The sequence below is a fragment of the Ailuropoda melanoleuca genome, chromosome 13, assembly GCF_002007445.2.
Source record: "Ailuropoda melanoleuca isolate Jingjing chromosome 13, ASM200744v2, whole genome shotgun sequence".
Taxonomy (NCBI): Eukaryota; Metazoa; Chordata; class Mammalia; order Carnivora; family Ursidae; genus Ailuropoda; species Ailuropoda melanoleuca.
The window spans coordinates 15,481,478-15,507,813 of record NC_048230.1 but is presented as its reverse complement, the minus strand read 5'-3'; the positions used below and the strand labels follow the sequence as shown (position 1 = coordinate 15,507,813).

At 43.4% G+C, this 26,336-nt stretch overlaps 1 protein-coding gene across 1 annotated transcript; it reads left to right on the top strand.

The window, feature by feature from the left end:
* The first annotated feature begins 6 nt into the window (after positions 1 to 6).
* On the top strand, positions 7 to 25,170 carry DGKE (diacylglycerol kinase epsilon). Its single transcript, XM_002915642.4, has 11 exons — positions 7 to 922; positions 8,826 to 8,985; positions 11,155 to 11,274; positions 13,031 to 13,174; positions 13,445 to 13,602; positions 13,971 to 14,022; positions 15,131 to 15,244; positions 16,491 to 16,562; positions 18,978 to 19,105; positions 19,339 to 19,450; positions 19,825 to 25,170. The coding sequence occupies exons 1-11, from the start codon at positions 468 to 470 to the stop codon at positions 20,026 to 20,028; spliced, it is 1,719 nt and encodes a 572-aa protein (XP_002915688.1). The 5' UTR covers positions 7 to 467; the 3' UTR covers positions 20,029 to 25,170.
* The last annotated feature ends 1,166 nt before the right edge of the window (positions 25,171 to 26,336 follow it).

Below are 26,336 nucleotides of genomic sequence, written 5' to 3'. Positions count from 1 at the left end.
AGGTAGGGCCCGAGAGGCGGGCGGGAACCGGTCGGGAGGCCTCGGGGGCCTGCGGGAGGCCGCGCCTGGCCCGCACGGCTGCGCCCGGGAGCGGAGTGCCGGTCCCGGGCTAACGGTCACGGACGCTGGCGGCGCCGCGCGGCTCACGTGCGCCACCGCTCCAAGAGCTCCGGGCGCCCAGCTCCGCGGCCGCCTCCCCGCCGAAGGAAGCCTCTCCGTTTCTCCGGTGCCCGACGCGGGGAGGAGCGTGACCGCGTTGGGCGCCGCCCCGTCGGCGCGGCTCAGCAGGAGGCTCCGGGGTCGGACGGCCGGGCAGACGCGGCGCGCGCGCCTCCTTGGTGACAGCGGGGCCACCTGGGCAGACGGTGCCCTCGGGGTCCCCTGATAGGCGGAGGGCGGGCGGGGACCGCGAGCCCCGGGTGGACCCCGCCTGTTTCTCTGTCAGTTAGAAATCAGCCTTGGACAAGATGGAAGGGGAGAAGCGGCCGGCGCCCTACGAGGGCCTGTTTGCCGACGGGCACCTGGTCCTGTGGACGCTGTGCTCGGTGCTGCTGCCGGTGTTCATCACCTTCTGGTGCAGCCTCCAGCGGTCGCGCCGCCAGCTGCACCGCAGGGACATCTTCCGCAAGAGCAAGCACGGCTGGCGCGACACGGACCTGTTCAGCCAGCCCACCTACTGCTGCGTGTGCGCGCAGCACATTCTGCTGGGCGCCTTCTGCGACTGCTGCGGGCTGCGCGTGGACGAGGGTTGCCTCAAGAAGGCCGACAAGCGCTTCCCGTGCAAGGAGATCATGCTCAAGAGTGACGGCAGGGCCCTGGACGCCATGCCCCACCACTGGATCCGGGGCAACGTGCCCCTGTGCAGCTACTGTGTGGTCTGCAAGCAGCAGTGCGGCAGCCAACCCAAGCTCTGCGATTACAGGTAAGGCCTTTGCGGGGCCTCGCTGCCCCAGAGTGCGGCGTGGGAGTCAGGATTTCATGGAGTGGGCGGAGAAGCCTGCCTTGATCTCCTCAAATGGCCTAAACTGCCCACTTCAAGGAAACAAGCTCATAAACGTGCCTGGTGTTGGACAAGCAGGGCAGCTTTGCGGTAGTCATTTGCCCAGACGATAAATCCAGCCCCCACTCCTCAGCAAGCCTGCCCTTTTGGGTAATGAAACTTGGCTCTGAACTTGGATCCAGAGGTCTCAAAGTGCTGCAGCCTTCATAGCCGCTGTGTGTTATATTTTAGCTTTTGTTCCTATTGATTATCTCCATTTTACTTAAGGAGAATCGAAGTATGGACAAATGAGCTTTTCCCTAGACTCAAGAAACTGACCTTCCTCCGTGTGGTATTATGAATGGGCAGTGAAAACGAGTGTCATTCCGTGGCAGATTTGGAAGCATCTTTTTCAAATATAGATATCGCTGCTGTAGTGAAAGAGAACGCTTAGAGGGACTCTACTTTTGCCAGATGGCCTTCCAGGACATGTAGCATCTCAGGCAAGGGTCCTTGGTTAAGCCAAGAATATTTTAGCGGCTTCTAAATATACACACACCGGACCACACATTAATGTTCTTAAATACTATCTGAAAATACGGGAAGACGTCCTTTGCTGTTGTTAGATACTGGTACTAAGAAGGAAGGCTGCTTTGCAAATCATCTGCTCTCATTTTACAGTTGAGAGAATTTTACTTGGTGGTAAAACAGACATGTGTCTGGGATTTCTAACCCCCGGGATAGGGTTAGGGATACCGACATCCTAGCTTTGGCTCAGCCTTAGGTCTGGACATCTTCATCGTCGTGAGTTTTATTTCTGACAGGTAGAAAGGGCCCTAGTATTTAGGAACTAAAATAGAAAGCTGACAGTGGATGGCAAGCTACTTTTTTATCTTTATTTTTTATTTTACTTCATCCTTTTTTTTTTTAACTTAGCATGAGCACTGTTAGGTCAACACCTATTTTTAAATCTTATTTTTAACAATTTTATGCATCAGCTTTAGACTTAAGAAAAACTTTCAAAAAGATATTTTAAACAACTACAGAGTTTTATAACCATTGATTTTTATTTGGTATCTTTCGAATTTAGATGTTGTCCTTTTGGCATCAGTGAGAGCTAGGTTACCAGCATCTTTAAGTAAATTTCATAATTCTCTCTATAGGTGAGCTGTAGTCTTCAGAAGCTGGGATTGGTTGGAAAGAAGACATGACTTGCATCTTATTCCTTTCCCTTCTTTGTGTCTGTGCAGAATTAGATAAAAATGGCTTCCATAAATAATTGTGCTTCACGTACTTCCTAACGAATAATCCTAGTGCTCTGATCCTCCGCCCGAAGAATCTTAGAAATGTGTATCTGATCCGGTCCCTACTCTGCGTGAACCGTTTCATTTGCTCCCATCACTTACCCTGATGGGCTTTCAGCGTAAACTTCCAGTACTTACCATGGTACCCAGGATCTTACGTGCTCTCCGGACCCCACCTGCCCTTCCAGGTTTACCCACCACCACCTGCATTGAACTTGATGTGCCAGCAACACCGAGCTGACTGTGCCTTCCCTAAAATATCACGTTTTTTCGTTCTGCCCTTCTCTTTCTCAAGGCTTTCTTCCCCTGGCTAGCTGCTAGGCATCCTTAGAGACTCGTCTCGTGCCCTTTCCTCCAGGATCCCTTACCTGATCTTCTACTCACCGCCAGGCTCCAGTTTTTCCTTCTCCTTGATGACATAACATCCTATATTTCAGTGGCTCTCAAAGTAGGTTCCCCAGACCAGTGGCATTAGCATCATTTGGAAACTTGCTAGAAATGCAAATTCTAGTGTTGCCAGATTTAGCGAACCAAATAAGACACTTGCAATATTTGGGTCAGACTTATACCAAAAAAATTGTTTATTTATCTGAAATTGAAATTTAACCAAACATCTTTTATTTTCCTGGCAACCCTCCTTCCACCCCAGACCCACTGAATCAGAAACTTGGCCTCGAGACCAGCAGTCTTTGCCCTAGCAGGCCCTGCAGGTAATTCTGAAGTTGCAGGACCACTGCTCTATTATGTATCTTTTACAACATCAGCCTCTGTCCTTAATGTTGTGCACAGTGAATGTGATGATCTTTTCCTCATGAGCTTATTCTTACCAGTTACTGAGCAGTCTGTTCCCAGCATGCTTGAACCTCTCACCCATGGTGGAAACCATCTCTGTATAATTTAGGAAGTGTTTATTATTCCCAGGAGAAAAGAGCATAGTGTCCTGAATGTTCTGCAGTGTTCTGATTTAGCCAATAATGTTATGCAGGATTATTGTCTGCTATGACCTTCTGTAGGAATGAGATATTTCAGAAAAATAAACAAAATAAATATCTATTTAGAACCTTTAAACACAAGCCAGACTGTCCCTCTCTGGATTTTATCCAGCCCTGGCAAGGGCTCCCGCCATGTCTGTATCACGATCTAAGTATGAGACTTAAGGGAACTATAAAGACTCAGGTAATCACGGATTTTAAAGCCTGCAGACCAGTTAAGCTCTGCAGAACAAGTGACAAAGGCCCTTTCATTTATACTCATTCAGCCATTATTTACTTTTCACATAGTGATCGTCTATTTTGTGCCAGCGCTGTGCCACATTCTACTTTCCCTGTAGATTTTTTCTCTTGTGTGTGTATTCCTGCATCTGCCTCCAACCACTACAATGTGTTTCTGCACCTAGTATCTTACACCCATTCCCTGGTCTTCCTTTTCTTCTTCCCACCTCTCTTCTGACTAAAATAGGGAATTGTGTTATAAGTATTCATGACATTTTTAAAATAAACCTTTGTTCCTCATAGTATGCCATGTCTTGTCAGGAAAACTTAAGGTGCCTTTTTATTGATAAGACCTTTACTTCATTACATCCTACCCCCCCCACACACACACACTGATAAATGAAACAAAGTTTCTGACTTTGAGCAGGTAATTACATTGGCCACTTTAGTCTTGGCTCTGATCTTAAACTTGATGTTTCTGTGTTCGCTTGTACATNCCACACACACACACTGATAAATGAAACAAAGTTTCTGACTTTGAGCAGGTAATTACATTGGCCACTTTAGTCTTGGCTCTGATCTTAAACTTGATGTTTCTGTGTTCGCTTGTACATTTCATTCTTTATCTGAAACAGTGAAAGATACCAGATCATCTTCCAGAGCAGAGGTGGGCTTCTGTAAAGAGCCAAAACTAAATATTTTAGGCTTTGCAGACACTTAACTCACTGTCCATCATAGTACAGAACCAGCCCCAGACGTGACATAAATGAAAGGGGGTAGCTGTGCGCCAGTAAAACTGATCCGCAAAATCAGGTGGCACATGTATTTGTAGCTGGCCAACCCCTGCTGTCTTGGGAACATCATACACGAACATCACAACCTCACGTATAGTCCTGCCGCCTCCTCCAGCAAACTAAAGAAGAGAGCCGTCACCAACAGAGAGCTTTGCAGAAAATCAGAAGCAGCGCTGCCAGTAGTTTCTTCTTTCCCCTTATGAAGCTTCTTTAAAAAAAAGAAAAAAAAAAGCTTCTTTAAAAAAAAAATCATACTCCTGCACAAGAATGGCACATAGGGTGATGCTCTGTTGTCTTGGTAAAGGTTTTAATTACATGAAAATGTTCATTTGTCAAAACTCAGCAAATGTACCAATTTGTACATTTCATCACATGTAAATTTTACATCAAAAGAAAAAAACCTATAAATGGTGAAATCTAGGTAATGATATGCCTGATTGGTGAGGTATTTAGGAAGTATCCTGATACCTACAGTTTACTTGAAAGACACCAAAACTTAGATGGATCTATAGATGGATAGAAATGTAACAAAGCAATTACAGTAAGGTATTAATGCTGGAGTATAGGTGGTGAGCTTACTTACGTTTACTGTGGGGAAAAATTCTAATGCAAAACATTTTAAAAAGGACATCATCCTTATTTTCTGGAATGCTTGTTGAAGTATTGAAAGGTAAAATCTCTTAATGTCTGTAATGCTTTCAAATGATTCAGCAATATATGAGTCACATGGAAAGAGATAAAGCAACTGTGGGGGAAAAAATTAAGAATCAGAGTGGGGGCGCCTGGGTGGCACAGCGGTTAAGCGTCTGCCTTCGGCTCAGGGCGTGATCCCGGCATTATGGGATCGAGCCCCACATCAGGCTCCTTCGCTATGAGCCTGCTTCTTCCTCTCCCACTCCCCCTGCTGTGTTCCCTCTCTCGCTGGCTGTCTCTATCTCTGTCGAATAAATAAATAAAATCTTAAAAAAAAAAAAAAAAGAATCAGAGTGAAGGGTTGGCTTAAGGTCATTTTTGCTATACTTTTGACTTCTCTGTAGGTTTAAAATTTTTCAAAGTAAAAAGATAAGCAGTGAGTCAATGACATGATTGCTGAAACTAAAATATCAAGGCATTATTAGTAATGTCTTAGTTTCCCATCAGGTTTGAAATCTAGATCATGATAAACACTAATCACAAAATACATAAAGAGACCAGTCTCACTTCTGAATATGGTATTTGTAAGGAAAAGTATGATGTTGCATAGCTAGCAAGCGTTTTGGCTGTACCTTTTCAGAGCCAAGTCTGATAATAGCCATCATTTTAGGTGAAAGAATCTTTTGTGAAATTTATGAGAATGTAGTAAACGATAAAGGTGTCCCGAATCACTGGGGACAGAAAAGACTGTTAATCGTGCTAGGACAGGTACTCTTTGGGGGAAAAAATGAGATCTTCATATCATACTATGTACCAAAATAAACACCTGATGGATTAAATCAGGGGCTCTTCATTCACAGGTGGATAAGATTCCAAGAAACCCAGACACTTTCATGAGATCCTCAGCGGAACCCGTAGCCCCAGAAGCACTGAGTTAAAGACAGAGAGATGACAACTGAATGGGGGGAATGGGGGGACAATAGGCGAGTGTCGGGTTTGGAAATGGTGAAGGATTTCAGAGCATAACAGCATTTAAATAAACCACAAAGGGAAATAGAGATCTATCAAAAAATAAACTGAAGTACATTCAAAAGTAAATTTAAAAGAAAGCTGAAACAAGTTTGCAGTAAATATGACAGAAAGAGGTTGACATCCTACATCAGTAAGAAGTGCATGCAGTTATTAACAGCTAGTAAAGACGAATATAGGACGGGAATCAATTCGCAGAAGCAGACAGAAAAATATTCAGCTTCACCTAGTGATCAAAGACCGCCAAATTATGGGGCGCCTAGGTGGCTCAGTCATTAAGCGTCTGCCTTCAGCTCAGGGCGTGATCTCAGAGTTCTGGGGTCAAGCCCCGCATCGGGCTCCCTGCTCCACTAGGAAGCCTGCTTCTTCCTCTCCCACTCCCCCTGTTTCTGTTCCGAACCTCTCTCACTGGCTGTCTCTCTCTCTCTGTCAAATAAATAAATAAACTCTTTAAAAACAAACAAACAAAAAAAGACTTCCAAATTAAAACAAAAAAAATTTTTTCTGTCAAATTATCAAAAAATTAAAAATACTAATGTGCATGATTAGCAAGCGTTAGATATGATGGACATCTCCACTGACAAGCACGCTGGCCAGACATATCGGTCACTGTATTGTGTATTTGAAACTAATGCACAGATTATGTGTCAGCTATACTCAAAAAAATTATTAAAGAATTATTAAAGAAAAGAATCTTGGGAAAATGCCTGCCTTTTGAGTCAGTAACTTGACTTCTAGGATTCCAGAGAAATGACCTCATTTATGTTTATGGTTGTTCTTCATGTTGTCTGTACTTAGAAACACAAACTGTCTAAAAGTCTTATTTTTTTTAAGGTTAAATAAATTATGGTATATCCATATGATGTGGTGCTATATACATTCTTTACAAACCATATTTTTTAAAAATATTTAATGGCACAGGACAACGTTCATGATAACATGGAAAGAAAAGTACTATCCAGATATATATACACATCATATCCCTCCTGAAAAATAAGCACGTGTGCACAGTAAAACTAAGTACCTCCAAAAGTTAAGAGGAACTGTCACTGCATGATTTTTATTTTCTGTCTTTCTGATACACTGGTATTATTTAAAATATAAGTTTAAAAGTTTATACTGGGACTTCACGAATATATTCTAGTTTTTTAGAAACTCAAGCAGTACAGAAGACTATAGAGCGAAAGGGGAATGTTCTCATCCCTCAGCCCCACTTTGCTTCCCAGAGGACAGCAATGTGTAATAATTGAGGGGGACCTTTCAGGTTATTCTCGATAACAGTACCCTGTTTGAGAGCGTCGAGCGCACGCAGTAGGTGGGGTGGTGTACTTGGGCCGCCGTAAGCAGTCCCTTGTGGTTTCTCAGGCTTAGTTTGAAAGCGAGTACTAACAGAACACACGCAAGTTATTTTACAGTTCTCTCTCTAACAGATCCTGCAGATAACACTTCTTTCAGCAGTAAATAGGACTCCTGAGCAAATAGCAATAATCACTTGGCAAATCTGAACATCCACCGGAAAAAACAACCTTAAAATAGAAGTCTGAAAGGGTTGACCTTGGGCAAAAGACTTTTATCCTCTTTTCTTTTTTTTTTTTTTAATTCATTTAATTATAACCATTATTTTCTGTCTGGCTGCTTTTGTCCATACTGTCAGCTTTGCCTTGTCTGTGAGTAGATTAAATTCTTAGCAGATTAATAGTGGAAACCCAGGACCTTTTCCAGGGCTATTCTCTGCTTGTTCCACACCCACACCCAGCCAGCCAGAGAGGCAAATCTGAATGTAAATGTCTTCTGTCTGTATTTCAAATGCAAACATATAGACTAGTTTTGTATTAACTGCCAACAAGAAATTGACTGTTGTGCTATATTTACTAGAGTGTTCACACATGGTCATAAGTTAGGAGGTTTTCAAACTGGACAAACTGGACCCTGAGGAACACTTCAAAGACCCAGGCCAGGGCAGCATTAAATTAAGATTCAGAACCACTGTTCTAGACCCACTTTTATTTATGTGCATTATGTCTACTGGCATTCACCATGTTACACATAAAAACTGAGTTGTTTATTCATTTTTTAAGTAATGTAACAAAATATTTTAATGAAAATTTAGTGAGAAGAGCTACACTGTTTTACTTTTTTGGTACACTTTTTTGGGTTAGAGGCCACCTAGATTCTCATGTCTGCTTCTGCGTTGGGTCTGCACACTCTTGAGAGAAGGAAGATGGAATAGCAATTTGGTATTATTATTAAAGTGATTTTTTTTTGTGCCAAATGTAGGGCTTGAACTCATGACCCCGAGGTCAAGACCTGAGCTAAGATCAAGAGTCGGACACCTTGGGACGCTTGAGTGGCTCAATTAGTTAAGTGTCTGCTTTTGGATCAGGTCATGATCTCAGGGTCCTGGGATCAAGCTCCGCATCGGGCTCCCTGCTCAGCAGGGAGTCTGCTTCTCCCTCTGCCTCTGTCACTCCCCCTGCTTGTATGCGCGTGCGCTCTCTCTCTCTCTCTCTCTCTCTCTGTCTCTGGCAAATAAATAAATAAAGTCTTTAAAAAAAAAAAAAGGAAACACTTAACTGACTGAGCCACCCAGGCACCCCTTATTATTAAAGTGATTTTAACCTCAGAGTCATCCTGAAAGGATTTTGGGGGGCCCCAGACCACACTTTAAAAACCGCTATTAGATTACACTGCCAAGTATGTTAAACTTGATGGCTCATTTTCACTATTCAGAGAGTTATAAATCTTTTATTTGCTAGATTTTATGTCTAAGAATGATGAGATTACTATTAATTTTTTTGACAGGAATGATCGGTTTACACATCATTAAAATCATGGTTTAAAATTAATTACTGTCTTTGTTTCTTCCTTCCCTCAGGTGCATTTGGTGTCAGAAAACAGTACATGACGAGTGCATGAAAAATAGCTTGAAGAATGAAAAATGTGATTTTGGAGAATTCAGAAACCTCATCATCCCCCCAAGTTATTTGACCTCTATTAATCAGATGCGTAAAGACAGAAAAATGGATTATGGCGTGGTAATCAGTTCATTTTTCCTGCCCTAATTGATTTTCATAAAGCCGTTTGAGTCAGTGCGCGACAGGTACAGGGCGCTGAGGGGAGAACCCTTAGAGCAGCCTGGAGAGCCGGCCATGCGCTCAGGGGTGTGCCGCAGGGTCTGGCTCTTGAGTCCTTTCATGTCTAAAGGGAAATTGGAAATGTTCTCTTACTGGTTTCTCAGCCACTGCCTGCGGTTCCTGAGTGTGCCTCCCTCACCAGCTCTGATGCAGTGGGCCTGGGGCAGGTCCTCGGATGACTCAGAGAGCAGGCAGCTTTGAAATTCATTATTACTATCCACGAAAAGAAGACATGGATTTTCCTTACACGTTGTTCTAACAGAATTTTTCTACTTGGAACTTTATGTAGGGTGCCTAGAGAGAAGTTTTCCTTGCACATGAGGTGCTCCTTACCCATAATTTGAACATTAAAGCTGTCAGTGACATTGCAGTATATATGTGTTTGGGAACTGATACAAATGTATCTCTCAGTCTTTATGTGGTTCTTAAGGGGTAACTATAAAAATTTGCATTTATTTCCGACTTGAATATGCCAAAATAATTGAATTTTTTTTTAAGATTTTATTTATTTATTTATTTGAGAGAGAGAATACCCAAGCAGACGGAGGGGCAGAGGCAGAGGGAGAAGAAGAAGCAGACTCCCCGCTGAGCGGGGAACCTGACTCAGGGTTCAATCCCAGGATCCTGGGATCGTGACCTGAGCTGAAGGCAGACGCTTAACTGACTGAACCACCCAGGCGCCCCAATTGAACTATTTTATTTTGAAATTAAATTTTGTGTCTTTTTCCAAATTAGGATTTTATATCTTAAATGTCATCTTTGGCAGTATTCCTGCCAAAGAAAAAGGCATTTTAAAATTTAAAAACATTGGGGCACCTGAGTGACTTAGTCAGTTGAGTGCCTGAGTCTTGGTTTTGGCTTAGGTTGTGATCTCAGGGTCCTGAGATCGAGCCCGGACTCCTCGCTCAGTGCGGAGTCTGCTTGTCCCTCACCTCTGCCCTGCCCCAGCTGATGCATGCTCATTCTCTCTTTAAAATAAATAAATTAAAATCTTTAAAAAAAAATTTAAAGCATTACGTTTAATGTTAATGATACATATTTTTTACACATTCAGTCCCCTAATGTATCTGAATTCAATCTGAGACACTATGGGATGAGAATCACTAGGGAAGACTGTGGAACATCTCCATTCATGTTTACATCCACAAGGAGAAGGGGAGAAGAAGGAAATGGATAGATTAGAGGAACAAGAATTTCATTTGACTTTGGCCTTTGTGTAAATATGGATTCTTGAATCTAATTCTGAGCTACGCCATTTTTAATTTTTTTTTTTATTCAACAACAACAACAACTTGCAAACTAAAATACATTAGAATACATCCGGGGTGCCTGGGTAGCACAGTCGTTAGGCGTCTGCCTTCGGCTCAGGGCGTGATCCCAGTGTTGCGGGATCGAGTCCCACATCGGGCTCCTCCACTGGGAGCCTGCTTCTTCCTCTCCTACTCCCCTGCTGTGTTCCCTCTCTCGCTGGCTGTCTCTCTGTCACATAAATAAAATCTTCTTTAAAAAAAAAAAATACATCCAGCGAAGGACAGTCAAGGTAAGAGAGCACAGAGAATCTGTGAACAGTTGAAAGAACTTAGAGTGGATCACCTCGGAGACAAGACTGATAAAAGATCTAATGCCTCAGGTGTTGGAGCACAAGTTCTGTGGAAGAACAAGTAAAATTACTTCTAGTAGCTTTAGGAGGCAAAATTAGAACAATGAAGGAGACTTATTGAAAGACAGATTTTTAACTCTGTTCCAGTCAAAACTTGCTAACAATTTGAGTTAGTACTGGAATGCGCTACCTTGTTAGTTCCTTCCTACATGAGTATCCAGGCATCACCAGGTGATTTATCTAGAATAATGGAGAAGAGGATGAATACAGTAAGTGCAAGTTAAATTATTCATCTCTTGTGTTCACTTTCCATTCCTAGAATTCTTTGTCTTATGTATTGTATTCATTGTACTGGGATAGTTGTGCTTCTCCCAGCAAATTTACAGCACTATTGTTACCAAGAAATGACAATTTTATTGTTCACCATCTTTGAGATATTAAACCCTTTTCACTCGCATTAATTTTTTTAGCTAGCCTCTAAGCTTGGAAAGCAGTGGACCCCGTTAATAATCCTGGCGAACTCTCGTAGTGGAACTAACATGGGAGAAGGGCTGCTGGGAGAATTTAGGATCCTCCTTAACCCAGTCCAGGTAACTAAAGAGAAAAGTTTCCTCTGTATTAATCTTGTAGTGTTTAGCCTTTCATTTTTCCTAAGTTGTGGTTAATGTTTAAAACAGTCATCACTCAATTATAGAAAGAATTTAAAAAGTATCAAGCCATTCAGATATACGGAGAAAGGGGTGCTTTTGTGGTGGGGTATAAAATGATGTGGCGACTTTAGAAAACAGTGCAGCAATTTCTTGAAAAGTTAAACATAAATTCACCGTACCACCTGCCAATGCCATTTCTAGCAGCTGACCCAAGGGAAATGAAAGCATGTTCCGCGAAAACTTTTATGCAAACGTTCATAGCAGCAATATTCATAATAGCCAAAAAGTGGAAACAACCCAGCTCTCCATCGGCCGGCAAATTGATAAAACCAGATTTGTCCCCACACAAGGGAATGTAACTCCGTGATAAACAGAGACATACTAATGCATCCATGCTACCAGGGCTGAGCCTTAGAAACATGCTGAGTGAGGGCGTCTCGACGCAAGGACCCAGAGAGGCTCTGCTTACCAGGCCTGTCCGGAAAAGGCAGGTGCAGGGACAGTGGAGGGAAGTGGCTGCACCCAAGCCCTGAGGGGTCTTCTCGGAGCAGTGCAAGTGTTCTAACCCGGATTGTGGTGGTGGTTGCACAACTCAGTAAACTTACTAAAAATCATTTAATTGTTCACTTTAAATGGGTTCACTTTAAGCATTTTGTTACTTGCGCATCATACCTCAATTTAAAAAACAAGAATATAAGGATCACAGCATTGAGTTTACATGGTAGTTGTTTCTACTTTGAAAAACGTTTATAAACCACCCATGTAATGATCAGAAATGCGCTTTTTTCCTTCCAATTTGTATTTTTCCCCTTCGACATTGTACAACTTAAGGAAACTACAAAAAAAATAAGAAAATCACCTGCAGTTTCCCCACAGGAACACATCTGTTGTTTTCATTTGTCCGTGTTCTTTCCATGAATTATCTGTGCATCTCCATATTAACACTACAGTAACAATAAACTAGATTAAAAATTTGTATTGTTTTCATTACTTAAAGAATATTTATCTATGGTGTGATAGAGTCTTCATAATTACACGTGTAATGATGAGGATAATTAACTGAACGGATATAGCATGTTTATCCAGTCTCCTGCTGTTGGAGGTTGAGTTTGTCTCTAAGATTCTACAACTGCAAATAATGCCACACTGAATACTTTTATAAACAGGCATTTTTGGGTTTTGGAACATTTTCCTAGATCATTTACAGAATTGTGGATATCAAGGATCCTTGCATCTCTGTGTCATTTTACACATATTGCAAAACTGTTTCCCAGAAACATGCACTAAATTGCACTAGTGATGAATTTGAAAAATCCAGTATAAAGTATGAAATACTGGGCAAAGATGAACTTAGCACATTCTGGTTTCTTGAGAACAGGAAGGAGACAGTGTTGTATCACGGACACACCATAGGATTGAGTTTGTATGCCAGCACGTAATTATTGGGGAATCGCGGCCAAGTTACTTAACTTCCCTGCGCCTCAGCTTCCTGGGCAACAGAGTGAGGCTCACTCGCTGTAAGTAGGGTCGGTGTCGGGATGCTCTGTAAGGAACATCAGGAGTCCGGCATACTGTTCAGCACATCGTAGCCGGGACTGCTCTTCAACCGTATCCGTACTCATCTGGAGGGACGGCATCCTCACAAACGGAGGACGGTATTGGATAAAAATAATTTTTCCTTTTCTTTCATTTCTAGGTTTTTGACGTAACGAAAACTCCCCCCATCAAAGCCTTGCAGCTTTGTACGCTTCTTCCCTATCACTCAGCCCGAGTGCTTGTCTGTGGAGGGGACGGCACCGTGGGCTGGGTCCTGGACGCGGTGGATGAAATGAAGATTAAGGTATCGATCTTTGAGACCCATGTGCCTTTCACAGCAGCGGCTCCGAGACCGTGATGCGGTCTTTGGGTTCTGTTTTATATTCTGTGGAGGAATGTTAGAAGACATTGCCAATTTTGAGTTTCATGATTAAGCAGTTCCTATAGCCTTCAGGAGAACATACAGTCGTTATGTTGGTGTCTTTTCTTTCTTGGGTCTGTGAGTTTTACCAAATACTGTGAGCCAACAAGTGGTCTGAAGAGAAAAATCTAACATGTACCTCCCGTTTTCTAGGGACAAGAAAAGTACATTCCCCAGGTTGCGGTCTTGCCTCTGGGAACAGGCAACGATCTGTCCAACACCCTGGGCTGGGGCACGGGGTACGCAGGGGAGGTCCCGGTCGCGCAGGTCTTGAGAAACGTGATGGAAGCGGACGCTATTAGACTAGACAGGTGAGTGGTACTTCCCCCAAAGGTGGATTTCTGGAGCTTTGGGAATATCGGTTGCTTTAAAAGTGAAGACTTGTGTAGCTGTCCTGTGTAGTTTGAACATAAGACTGTGTTAGTTGCACTCATCCACAGGTGCTGGGCTTTTATTTTGTTGTTGTCTATTGTGTTGTTATTGAGGGGCTGGAGTCACACCAGGCTGAGGACTTACCTCAGAATTTGTGTTGTCACTTAGAAATGTGCTTATTTTTTCGAATGCTGTTTTCATAGAAGAACCTCATCTCCAGGCGTCCGGAGTTGACTGGTAATCATGATAGTTGACTGACGGTTAATTTGGTGATAATCACCTTTGTTTTTAAATTTCTGTTTTTTAGATGGAAGGTTCAAGTAACGAACAAAGGGTACTACAATTTAAGAAAACCCAAGGTATGTGTCGAGGGCCTCCGTTGCAAGCGGTTTCCGCAGCCGTGAGGGAGTGGCCCTTGTACGTGGGTGGCACGGTGCTGGGGTACAGAGACGCAGTGCTTACTGCCTCCGGGGCCGCTCACGGAGCAGAAGAGAAACCCACACGCTCAGCCCCCAAGTCAGCTGTGGGGGAAAACAGACAGCAAGGGCGCTCCATGCCTCCCCGGCAGATCGGGCAGGAGAGATTTCAGGGGAAGTGACATGTGAGGTGGTCCTTACAAGGTAAACACAATTTAGATCAACAGAGAAAGGAACAAAAGACTCTCCAGGCAGAGGAAAGAGATCCCGGAGAATGCAGATCCTGGGTAGCAACTGCTGCAGAGACGGCAGCTCTGTATTTTCTAGCAGATGGAGCTGGGGATGGAGCGAAAATAGCCTGGAAACTTGCATGAGGGCGGAACAAGGGGCCTCTCAGCAGGAAGACAGTCGGAAAACATTCTAGAGGTGGAATTGAGGGAGACCTGGCAGCTGGTCAGCATTAGGGGAGGAGAGAAGATACACATTATACCACACTTCTGGTTGTTACGGCTGCATGTATGGAAATGACATTAACCAAGATAAGAAAAAGTTTCAGGTTTGAGTAAGAGGAAAATGAGTTAGATTTGGGGCACATCAATGTCGAGGCTGTGGCACGTTGGACAGGAGTTGGAAATGCAGGCTTAGTGCTCAGGACCAAGACAGCTGGAGGCGGACACGAGGGGTCCATGCGGGGTGGGAAATAGATGAAGCGGGGACCCTGCAAGCTGCAGTGAAAATAAAAAGCACAAGTGACGGGAACACAGGCGTGGAAAGCCTGGAAGCAAAGCAGAGCCGGGCTGGACGGTAAGATCTGAGGCATAGCATATTGACCAGAACAGCAAAGTGAAATGCATGTGGATTGCTACCAGCCTTTGAACTGAAGCTTTATTTCTGGAAACTTCACTGGATAGCATCAGCTTTAAGTGAAAACTCAATGCAGAAAGTATTAAATCTTCACAAAGAACATAAAGACTAAGAGTTACATATTTATCATACGTCGCAGGCTTAGACTAAAGCCTAATCCGTTACTCCCTCTTACCCCTTTACGCAGGAATTCACAATGAACAACTATTTTTCCGTTGGACCTGATGCTCTCATGGCTCTCAATTTTCACGCTCATCGCGAGAAGGCACCATCTCTGTTTTCTAGCAGAATTCTTAATAAGGTGTGTGGGATAAAATAACATTTCCTGCTTATCACCGAAGGTACAGTAAAAATCAATAGTTTAATTCTATCTAGCATTCTTTCAAGTAGATTCAGAAAGCACTTACTTATGGAAGCATTTACCTGCTCTGTTTTGTGTAAGGCTGTCAAATTAGATCCTTAAATGTAATTTTATGACAGTGTTTTATAACTCTGACCAACTTTTTATAATTCAGAGAACGTTTTACAGCACATTTTGTTTAGGTGGCAACTAAATGGAAAGATACATGATCGCTTATCTTATTTAAACGGCAGCTAAAACTGGAAAGAAATTTTAGGCAGGAGAAAGTTTGGGTGAAGCCATTAGAGGAAAAAGAGTTTCCGTTAGCTTCAAAAAAAAAAAACTCCAAAATGGCAGATGACGTAAGAGAAGGAACAATTTGTTTACCATGGCTTTTAACTACAGTCGTCACTCTGATTTCTAGTACAAGTGATTTCCTTTGGTGGAAGTTTGATTTTGGAATTTCTTTTTTAAAGATTTTATTGACTCATTTGAGAGAGACAGAGAGCACAAGCAGAGGGAGAGGGAGAAGCAGACTCCCCACTGAGCAAGGAGCCCGATGCAGGACTCAATCCCAGGACCTGGAGATCATGACCTGAGCCAAAGGCAGACGTTTAACCATCTGAGCCACCCAGGCGCCCCCTGGAATTTTTTTTTTTTTTCAAGGACTTTTGGTGATTGAGCAGCAGGATGTGAAAATTAAATGCAAAACGGTTTTTCTCCTGGTTTTTTCACAGATATTTCAAATTAGGAGTGCCTTTTATTCATATAGTTCCTAAGGCAGTAAGTGTTGCTGTTTGTATGATTAGTAATTAACATCTCAGTGCTTCCATCAACCCTTCTGTATTCAAAGTGTTTATAAAATGTTCATTAGATTGATCTGTATTTCTTTCAGTAAGTAATCTGAAGTATTAGAAAAAGGTAGAATTTTCTTATTTTAATATAGTATTTCTTTATAAAATGCAGCTTTTTGGATAAACTGGCAGAAAACACCATTTGGGACGAACCACTCCTATCTCACATTCCCCCTGAAAAATGGGCTAATTCAGCTCAAAAGTAATGGTGCCCATTCTTCCCACTAGAATCTGGTCAACTCTAAGGAAACACGGCTGGAAGGGCATGTCAGGAAACTGCAACAGTGTCTTTGTCTTGCTTACAGAGCTTGTTACGTTGCTTTAATATCCCCTTTTCTGTCCATTTCTCATAGGCTGTTTATTTATTCTATGGAACCAGAGACTGTTTAGTGCAAGAATGTAAAGATTTGAATAAAAAAGTTGAGGTAAGCTTTTAAAGTTTTAGGTTATCTCTGAATTATAAACATTTTTTTTAAACAGAAGTACTGAATTTTCTGTTAACATATTTTGCTAACATACATGGTGTACTCATTGTTTGCCAGGCATGTTATTAAGTGCTTTATACATATTATCCCCCTAAATCGTCACCATTACCCTGTAAGGCAGGTACTATTACATTCCCATTTTATGCAGAGGAGAAAATTGTGTGAAATTAAGTAATTTGCCTAAATTCACGCAGTGCCCAAATACACACATAAACCAGGATTTGAACCCAGGTTTCTCCAACTCCATTCTGTTTAGCTGATGCTGGACAGCTTCCATTCGTACTTGATGACAGATGTGAAACAGTCTCACACTGTGCCTGACTCGTCGGGGACTCTGAGTGAAGTTTAAACGCAGGATGTGATTTATATCATGGTTGTGATGTATCGATCTTTCTCGCATACTAAAGCAGTGTAAAGATGCATGAACAGTAAAAGTAGGGTATTAATAAGTGCTTATTGCTACCGTATCCCTAACATCACAGTATGGCAAAGCCTTGTCTGTATTCCTTGCTTGCTTCCAGAAAGAATCCGTAATGGGTGCGTGTGCCAACAAAGACATGAGTACAGAGAAACCTAGAACTAGTAAAATAAGTCAGAGGGGAAGAGCCAGGCAGACAGCTTGGGAAGAGAGAGAACAAGGAGCAGGGAACACGAGGAGCCTGATGATACGTAGGCCAGGGAAGGCCGTGGCTGTCAGACTCACACTGAGTTCACAGACTGCAGCCGTGGGACAGGACGAGTGGCAAGATTTGCCATAAAAACAGTTCCCTTCCGCTTTATCGTATTTCCTTTATCCTGGGCTCTTATAGCATTGGTATAGTGAAGCAAACGTGGTAACACTTTACTTTTGTGTATGTCTGATATTGTATTTATGCAAAATTTATTTGTGAAGCCACCTACCAAACGCCAGGCACTGTGTTAGGTGCTGGGGATAGGGTGATAAATCCCTGGCTCTCACTAAGTTTACGGTGCGGAGAGAAGGGAGGACATTTAAACCACGTTGCAGTACAGCATGAGGGGTGACATGATATGGAAGGTATTCGGTCTTAGGAGAATAAATAAGAGCAATGCACAGCCCAGGGGCAGGAGAAACTGTCTAGGGAAAGTGACTGAAACCAGAGTCTGGAAGAAGTGACAAGGTGGAATCTAAAAATTCAGTAAGAAATAGCTAAGTGCAAAAGGAGGGGAAAGTTGTTTGAGGCTGGGCAACCCTTTTGGGTCCCCTCCCTCTCTGGGAGCTTTTTACTCTATCATTCAATAAACTTTATCGCTCAGTAAACCTTGCTTTGCTGCCCCATCCCCAAAAAAGAAAATTGTTCTCGGCTAAGAAGAGCATGTGCAGAGACCCAGAAGTAAGAACCTGGTGTGTTTGCGTGAGTTCAAGCTGGAGGACGGCTTGTGGGAGGGAAAGTGGCGAGAGCTGAGGCCAAATCTCAGAGGGTCCGTATTGGCCTGTTAAAGAACTTGGATCATCCCGAGCACAAGTCAAGCACTGAAGGGCTGTCATCGGGGAATGGCAGCACCTATCGCACTGCTCGGAGAGGGATGAGGAGGAGGACAGAGCCCGTAGGAACACGTTAGGGAAGAGCGGAGGGTGTGTGGGACTGGGAGTGATGGAGACGGTAGGTACTTAGAAGTGGAGGGTAAAGGCGAAGAAGCCAAAGCTGACCCCAGCTTTCTGGCTTAGGCACCTGGGGCCGGGGTGCTCTCTCCTGGGCAGTCGATGGTCGGGGCCACAGAGAGGATGCCTCACGTGAGCTCAGTGCCATGCATGGGAGTTTCAGGGGCCGCAGTCGGCTGGAAGTGTATTATGGGCAGTAGGTCATGCAGATCTGGCCCAGTCCTCTCCCGGACCAGCAGGCTAGCGCTGTCAGCATGAGGGGACAGTTCACGACATGTCAGGGGCTAAGCTTTTCCTCCAGTCTGCAGCCTGAGAAGAGCAAGGAGCCTAGCATGTAGCCAGTGTGAGGCAGGAGGCGGGGCTCTCGGTAGTGACTGAGGAGGGAACCCAGGGGAGGAGAGTCCGGCTCCTGGCAGCGAAGGAAGGGAGTAGTTCGGGAAGAGTGTCGGGTGCTCCTGGAACAGCGCGTGAGAGAAGGCTGGGAAAAGATACTGAGACTCAACAAAAATTGTGCTATTCTATCTTGGTAAAAAAATTTTTAAAATGCTCTAATTAATGTATTATAATAAGCACTGAACAGGAAGGCAGATTCCTTGGGGGGCAGTGGGTAGGCAGTAGTCTCTTACACGTGCGTCTCTGACGTCCTGCATGGATGGAAATGGATGTGAATCTTGAGTGTCTGTGTCTGGAAATAGCACACCCCCTGGTAACGAACTGCTCGGATTTCTTTAAAGCTAGAACTGGATGGCGAGCGAGTCGAACTGCCCAACCTGGAAGGTATCATAGTTCTGAACATCGGATACTGGGGCGGTGGCTGCAGACTGTGGGAAGGGATGGGAGATGAGACTTACCCTCTGGCCAGGTGGGTACATTGGTGGTCGCATTTGGTATGTCATCTTTCCTTTAAAGCAGCTTGTCCCTTGTTCTCGGTACACTGTTAATATTTTCTCTTCTGATTTTTGTTGTTTGCGTACCTCATTAATATGAAATGTTTAACCAGCTGATTGTCCGCCTCTGTGAGAACATAGTTGTCCTCACGTGGCTGATTTTCCTTCTTTGCCTCACATAGTCCGTGTTTCCCTTCTGCTCCCGTAGGCATGATGACGGTTTGCTGGAGGTCGTTGGGGTGTACGGCTCTTTCCACTGTGCTCAGATCCAAGTGAAACTGGCAAACCCTTTCCGAATAGGCCAGGCGCACACCGTGCGGGTAGGTGAGCTGTTGCTCTGCGGTTCCTACGTGCCGTGACTTCTTGTCCGAGTCCATTTCTAGGCCACTGATCTGTAGAAGATCCACCCTCTCCAGCTTCCCTTGAACACTGCTTTACAGCCGCACTGTTGCTCGGCCTCCGCCAAAGGCTTGGGTGTGATGGGGAGGAAACGGGGTGTGGAAGAAACAAAGCTTTCAGTGGAGCAGAATCCCATAAACGATGAGTAAAGAGATATTCAGATTACTTTTCTAAGAACAAAATGCTAAGAATTGTCCCTAAGAAGGGTTAAGGGACTGTGGATGATAGTACTAAGGAGGACCTTTCTGAACTTCGCGGGACTGACTTTTTCTCATTTTTTGTTCCCTAACCCCAGTTGATTCTGAAGAGCTCCATGATGCCAATGCAGGTGGACGGGGAGCCGTGGGCCCAGGGACCCTGCACCGTCACCATAACTCACAAGACACACGCGCTGATGCTGTATTTCTCTGGAGAACAGACGGATGACGACATCTCCAGTACTTCAGATCAAGAGGACATAAAGGAGACGGAGCTGACGGATGAGGAGACGCAGGGTTAGAGGAGGGCCTCGCACACAGGTGGATAACGTGGTCGTCCCGAAGTGAGAAGTCCCCTGTCAGCTGTTCAGTCTGAACTTCACCTTCACCGGTAGTATAATGGGGATACATTTATGTAAATAGCATTCCAAAAACAGCCAAATTCCAGTTGTTTACAGACGCCTGTTCCTTTTTCAGCAAAACACCCCAGTCATATTGGACTAACTTTAAAAAGTCACAGAACGTTAATTACTCGAAGGTGAGGTGTTTCTCGTGGCTTTTTGTTTGAGGGTGGGACTCACTCTGAGCCATGCGCCCTCATTCCTTATTCTTGAATACACATTTGATGGACACGTTACACGTCCGGCAAGAAGTAGGTGGAAAAATCATTGCCATCTTAATTCCTAACATTTTAAAAATGAACCTGCTTTTTTGAAAGATGATTCGTGTCAAACCAGCCTGGGTAATGCAGGCTCTTCTCCTGCGGCTTGTCTCTGAAGACCTCCTACAGCCCAGCCCTGAGTGGATCCGGAAGGATCTATTTCCAGGAAACCTACAAGGAGAAGTGTTAAAGAAAGACAGTACTTAAATTTTTGTTATAATTCTTATCTTGAGAGCATTTTCAGACCCCCAAATGTTGCTTGCTTAACCCTGTTAAAGACCAAGTTGAGCTGGAATTCAGCCCTGTGTAGCCAGAAGACAGCCACGTAGGTGAATTGGTAAAGATTAACATTCAGAGCACTTTGGATTGGAAGTGAGGGTTTCCAAGCTAGACTGTTGACCAGTTTCTCCTGAGTAAAAGACAGTATCAACAATTCAGAAAAAGTACTGCAGAAAATTTATTAGCCATAGTAGTTGCTCAAAAAAAGTTCAGTAATGACTGGTAACTTCTAAAAGTTCAGTGGTCTTGTAGTATTTTGAAGAACAGTAGTCTTTTATATCCAAAGTACTTAACAGAAATCCTCTTGGGGAAGCAGACAGAATCCTGTGCTAAAATGTTTGTATCATATTTATTTTAAAATGAGAGAGATATTTTTTTATTTATTTATTTTCTTCATTGTGGTATACTTGTGTTTAGTGTTTACAATATATGGCTTTATTTAATAAGTTAAATTATCACATAAATCAGCTAGTCACAATCAGAAATGTAGCCTATGGACTAAGTAATTAAAACCCATAATTTAATTCTCCTGACATATATATTACCCAGATAGTCTCATTCTTCAGAAATATTAATATGTTTTTTAAAAAGGGGAATGAAAGCACTGGCAAACAACTTTTGCGTAACTGAAAGTTTCATTTCATTCTTTTATCTGACCCTCATTTGCCAGAAACTTACTGAAGGGCTAGTCTTATGGTTCCCCATTAGAGGGCGCTCTTCTGGTGTGAACCGACCTGCTCCCGCAGGCCAGTGAGGCTGACCCATTGGGCCTCCAGCCTGGTGTTTTTCTAACAAATGGCCCGTTTTGTGGGCTTGGTGGTCTTTCATGACGTTAATCCCTGAAAGACTAGAATGTATCCCCCAAAACACCATTAGCTTCCTCTGAGGATCTGTTATGGATCTGTCATCCATGAATTGCCATAAACTTAAATTTCAGTCACCCTCAGGCTGAGGCCATGTTTTGAAGGAAAAACTTAGTAGTGATACAGTAGTCAGTGCATTTTATATATAAAATACTTCTTTTCTGCTTAAATTAATCTCTTCCAGATCTCAATAAGAGATGCTAAATTCTAGTATTGAAAGATTTTTTGAGCAGATCTGTTTTCACCTTTTTCATACACCTTCATCAAGGTTGATGGGAGAGTTTTATAGATTTTCTTTTATGGGCTGATCATGTTTTGAGTATAATGAATTTTATTCCTTAACTCATGGTCACCATTGTTACGGATGTCACATTTTATAAATACACTGTTAAATTCACTTTGCTTTAGGCTGCAATTTATGTATAATTCCATAGTACTAATTGTAGAATCAAAGTGGATAGTTTGGGATATCAGAATTAAAATAACCAAAATAACTAGGTTTTTTTTGTTAAAACTATACTCAAACCCTGATGTTACATTGCATTTAGAACAGGTCTATATGTAACACCCTCGTGTATTTAAACAAATTGTTTTTTCAATTTTCATAATCCAGTGAGGTTTTTTCCCTGCTGACCCTTTGTGAAGTTTCTCTGTTGCCTTATTCAGTCATTGAGACTTATTTTCATTTAGGAAAGTTATTTCTGAATACCATAGCATAAAATACCATTTTAGCAAAGCACATGTACTACCCAGCATTTCAAATAAATGGGTAGGCATAGGTCTTGTTTTAAATAAGGTCAGTTTACAAGGCTCACGTTTGCAAGTTACACGTTAGAGTAGCCAACGTCAACGTCAGCAGGGATTCTGTACTTTGCAAAATTAATTTGCCATAGTATTTTCCTGTTTCATTTTAAATCGTCTTGACTTAATAACAAATTCTACATTCTCAGGAAGGAATATATGAAATAGAGCATATCTCCATGTCTGTTTTTAGATTCCTCTCGTCCTTTGCTGTCCTGGTGCATTCCTAACTCTTTCAGCTTAGCGGCTCGAACACTGACTCCCTGGCAGCTCTTACGGATCCCATAAGTAGATGGTGATCATTTCAGTGCTTTGTTAGGTTCAGTACAAGTCAAACTGACTTATGTTTTAAAATACAGGTTGTCTGATAGTGAGATTACACGATCTTAAATGAGTTTTAGGTTTTCTGCAACAATTCGCTGTGAACCAACCCTTAATGTAGCTAATGTTTATAAAAATTTTATAGTCAAAATTATTTATTTTTATTTTTGTAAGGTGTGTCAAACCTGTAGTATTTGCTTTTTGAAGTATGTTTGCCTACTTAGAGTTGTAAAATATTCTGTGACTCAGAAATTGTAAAGTCCTTTTTGCATTGTAAAAATGAATATTACCAGCATGTCAAAAGAAAAATAGTTTGCATTCGTAATATAAAGTACAATTGTATTTACTGTATATTATGGAATTTTAAATTTTCACTAACTAGAAAACTTTAAAGGTTATATTAATTTACAGATTCATGTGGATCCGAATACATAATTTTTACTTGTTCGGCCAAAAAGGTCAATCGAATAGGTGATAGTTTTGTGTGGTTTTTCCTTGAAATGACAATATTGAAGCAAGAACCAGCACTTTATAATCGGAACTTTTTTTAATTCTACCTAATTTTGGACCATAGAATGTAGGTAGATTTATTTTCAAAAATACCTAGGAATTTAAAAAGAAAAAAGAGTGTTGTTCTCTGTCCCAGTAATGAAGGTGTGTTCTCTGCGACAAGACGGAAGAAGTGGTTTTGGTTTTGCTTTTAAAGTATGCCCCTGCCTTTCTCAGGTTTTCCTTTTAAGGCCCGTCTCCTGTTTCTCAAAATGTGATCCGCACATCGTCCGCAGTGGCGGAAGCCCCTGGGCTGCTGATGGCCTCTGATGCCGAAGCCCAGGCCCTGACTTGAGGAATGCGTGTCTCTGGAGGTGGGACGCAGACATCTCTGGTTTTATGCACAGGCGCCCCGTGTGCCCGTGATGCGCACTGACAGTCCGTACCTCATGTGCTCACCCAGGGCTTTTGCTGGATGGATACCTGGCGGAAAAATGGAATTAGTTGGATTTTCTTAAAATTGTTTTGCCTTCACTCCACTGTGTTCTTCCCCCTAAATCATTCTTCTAGAGGAATTCTATGAATAGTTTGTTCATATCCTCTCCAAATTCATGTATCCGTCTAGACTCGATTACATAAAAATGGGTAGCCTCAGATCCTTCCGTGGAAGCAGATTTTGGACTGTGATCCATGTTGTCCCAGAGAACAAGCAGGCTGGGGGCTCCTGCATTGGACCCCCAGGGGCTCCTGCTTTCTCACTTCACTCAGTGCAGCCCCCTGCTGGACGCTGCTTCAGATCAGATCCCAGTAGATAAAATTCTTCCTGTTTTTTAAGGGTTTGGAAGCCACTACTCTAATGATTTTTGTCACCTGGTTCATTTTCTGCTGATTTGTACATATTCGGAAACCTCATGTTTTTTGGTGAAAAATAATTGGAAGGTCTTGGTTGCTGCTTGAAATATGACCATTTGGCTATTTCTCAAGTTTTAAAGGCATTTTGTTGAGTAGTGAAGCACTGGCTTAACCTTTGTTCCTCCCGTTTCTAATTTTAGTGTAGAAATGGTCTGAGTATTTAGTTAATTTTAGTTCTGTAAATGCACACACACATACACACATTGACCCCCCATGGCCCTGTCATCCGTGTATGCGGTTTGCGGTTATCAAAAAGGTACATCCCTTTTTGATGGGATCTGAAGAAAGAATCCAAAAATGTCCCTCTCTCGTACAGAAGTTCGCAAAACTTAAATGAGTGACCTTAGTCACCTGCAGAAGCGTCTGAAGAAAGTGAGTCACCTGGAAGCTGTAGACAGAAGTGTATTGCTGATACTAGATACTTCCTCAGTCTGTGTGGCTCACTTCTGGGCTGCCTCGCCACTAAAGGGAAGCGTCCACGCAGAACACACTGAGCAAGATGAACCGTAGGAAATTTCCACTGTGTGGTGCTTTCTGGTGACCAGTGTGGAAAGTTGAAAAGGAGAGCTGGCAAGTTAGGTCGCTGCCCTTGTTCCCCTCACGCTGTCCAGGCAACAGGGCATCCGTCACATGCGCAGACCGTGCGACACGTGAGAACATTCCTGCTGGAAGGGCGGCCACGCTGTAGTCGAGGCCAGTGGCTCATCAGAACATTTGATCTCATTCCTCTGGTTCGGGCTCTGGCAGCAGTCTTTCTCTGGAATTTGATCTGCTTGAATGAGCCCCCCAGACGATGGGCATTCTGATTTCTAATTCTATTTTAAGCGCCTTCAGAGCAGCCTGGATCCTGAGCCGGCTGAACTGGCTCTGAGCCCACAGGGTCAACCCAGATGGCAGCCAGCTGGCCTTTGCACTTTGTCCCCCCCTCCCCCCGGCCACAGTGCCATGTACCTACCACTTAAGTACCCTGCGTTACTCACTTTGTTGTGTTTGCTCTGTATTGTCGTCAATGCCTACAGACAAAGAAATGTGAATTAAAGCATTTGATATGTTGGAAATGTTTGCTTGTTTTTTAATAAAATTCAAAGTGCAGCACTCCAAAAAGTATGATCCTGTGTTGGTTTTTGACACAACAGAGAGATAAAATAAGCAACTTTGAATTAGTTTCACAGCCGATGGTCCTTGCTCTACAGCAGGACCAGCCGTGGCAGGCTCTGGGTCAAGCTTGTGGACAGAAAGCAGAACCGAAGATTCCTATCACGTGGTTTTTGTAGCCTGGGGCAGAGTATACAAACTTGAATGCACGTTCATCCTTGACATCTTTACCCAGAAGTCAGTTTTTAACAAATTCTTTGAAATAAAAATTCACTATTCACTTGCCTACCTCTTACCAAACAGACACTGCCAAGCCCGGCATACCTTTCCCTGCTCAGTCAGCTTCAACAGGAATTACCCTGCTCGGCGACGCCCACCGCGGTCACAGGGAAGACCCCATGAACCAAGGAACCCCGGACAAGTCCATGTTTTGACTTCTCACGTAGTTTTCACAGCTTTATTGGCCATTTGGGTTCCCTGCTAGGTGTTTTTCCTTACTTTCATCTCGTTTCCATCTGCGGTGCTGTGAGTAGACCTTACCAAGTCCGTATGACAGATGGGTAGCTCGGAGCTCGATGCTGCCCGACCCCCCCCGCCGCTGCTCTCTCACCCGCCCCCCCAGCAGCGTGCCGAACAGACACAACATGAGGTGTGGGCAGACGCACCGCGCTGCCGGGCACTGCGACTGCCGGGGTTTGTGGTAAGCCCTCCCAGGGACCCCCACACAAGGAGACGGGCCACATACATACTAAAGATGAATTGTTTGTGGAAGGGGTCCAGAGGTTTGGAGGAGCTGGAAGCCTTCCACGGTGGTCGTAAAACTGAATGTTTTCGGCAAGTTTGGGAACCAGGAGATAGAAACAGCATTAGTTAGCCTGTGAGAAAGCTGTAGACAGTCTGAGCTCCTGAGGGCGGGGAGCTCACCTTGTTCATCTCTGCATTCAGACTCATGAACATGTGCGCGTCTCCTGTGAAGATTCTGTTCTACACATTCTAGAACACTTACTCTGCAGGAATCGCTCTCAGCCTCCAAACGAAGTCGCTAGGGCACCGTCCTAGGGGGGCCCAGGCCAACCACATACCTGCGTGTGTCTCACGCCCCACTCCCTGGGAAGGGCCCCCAACCAAAGACTCTGCCAAAGGGCCGTGCAATCATTCTTCCCTTGTGGCTGATTGGACCCGGGGAGCC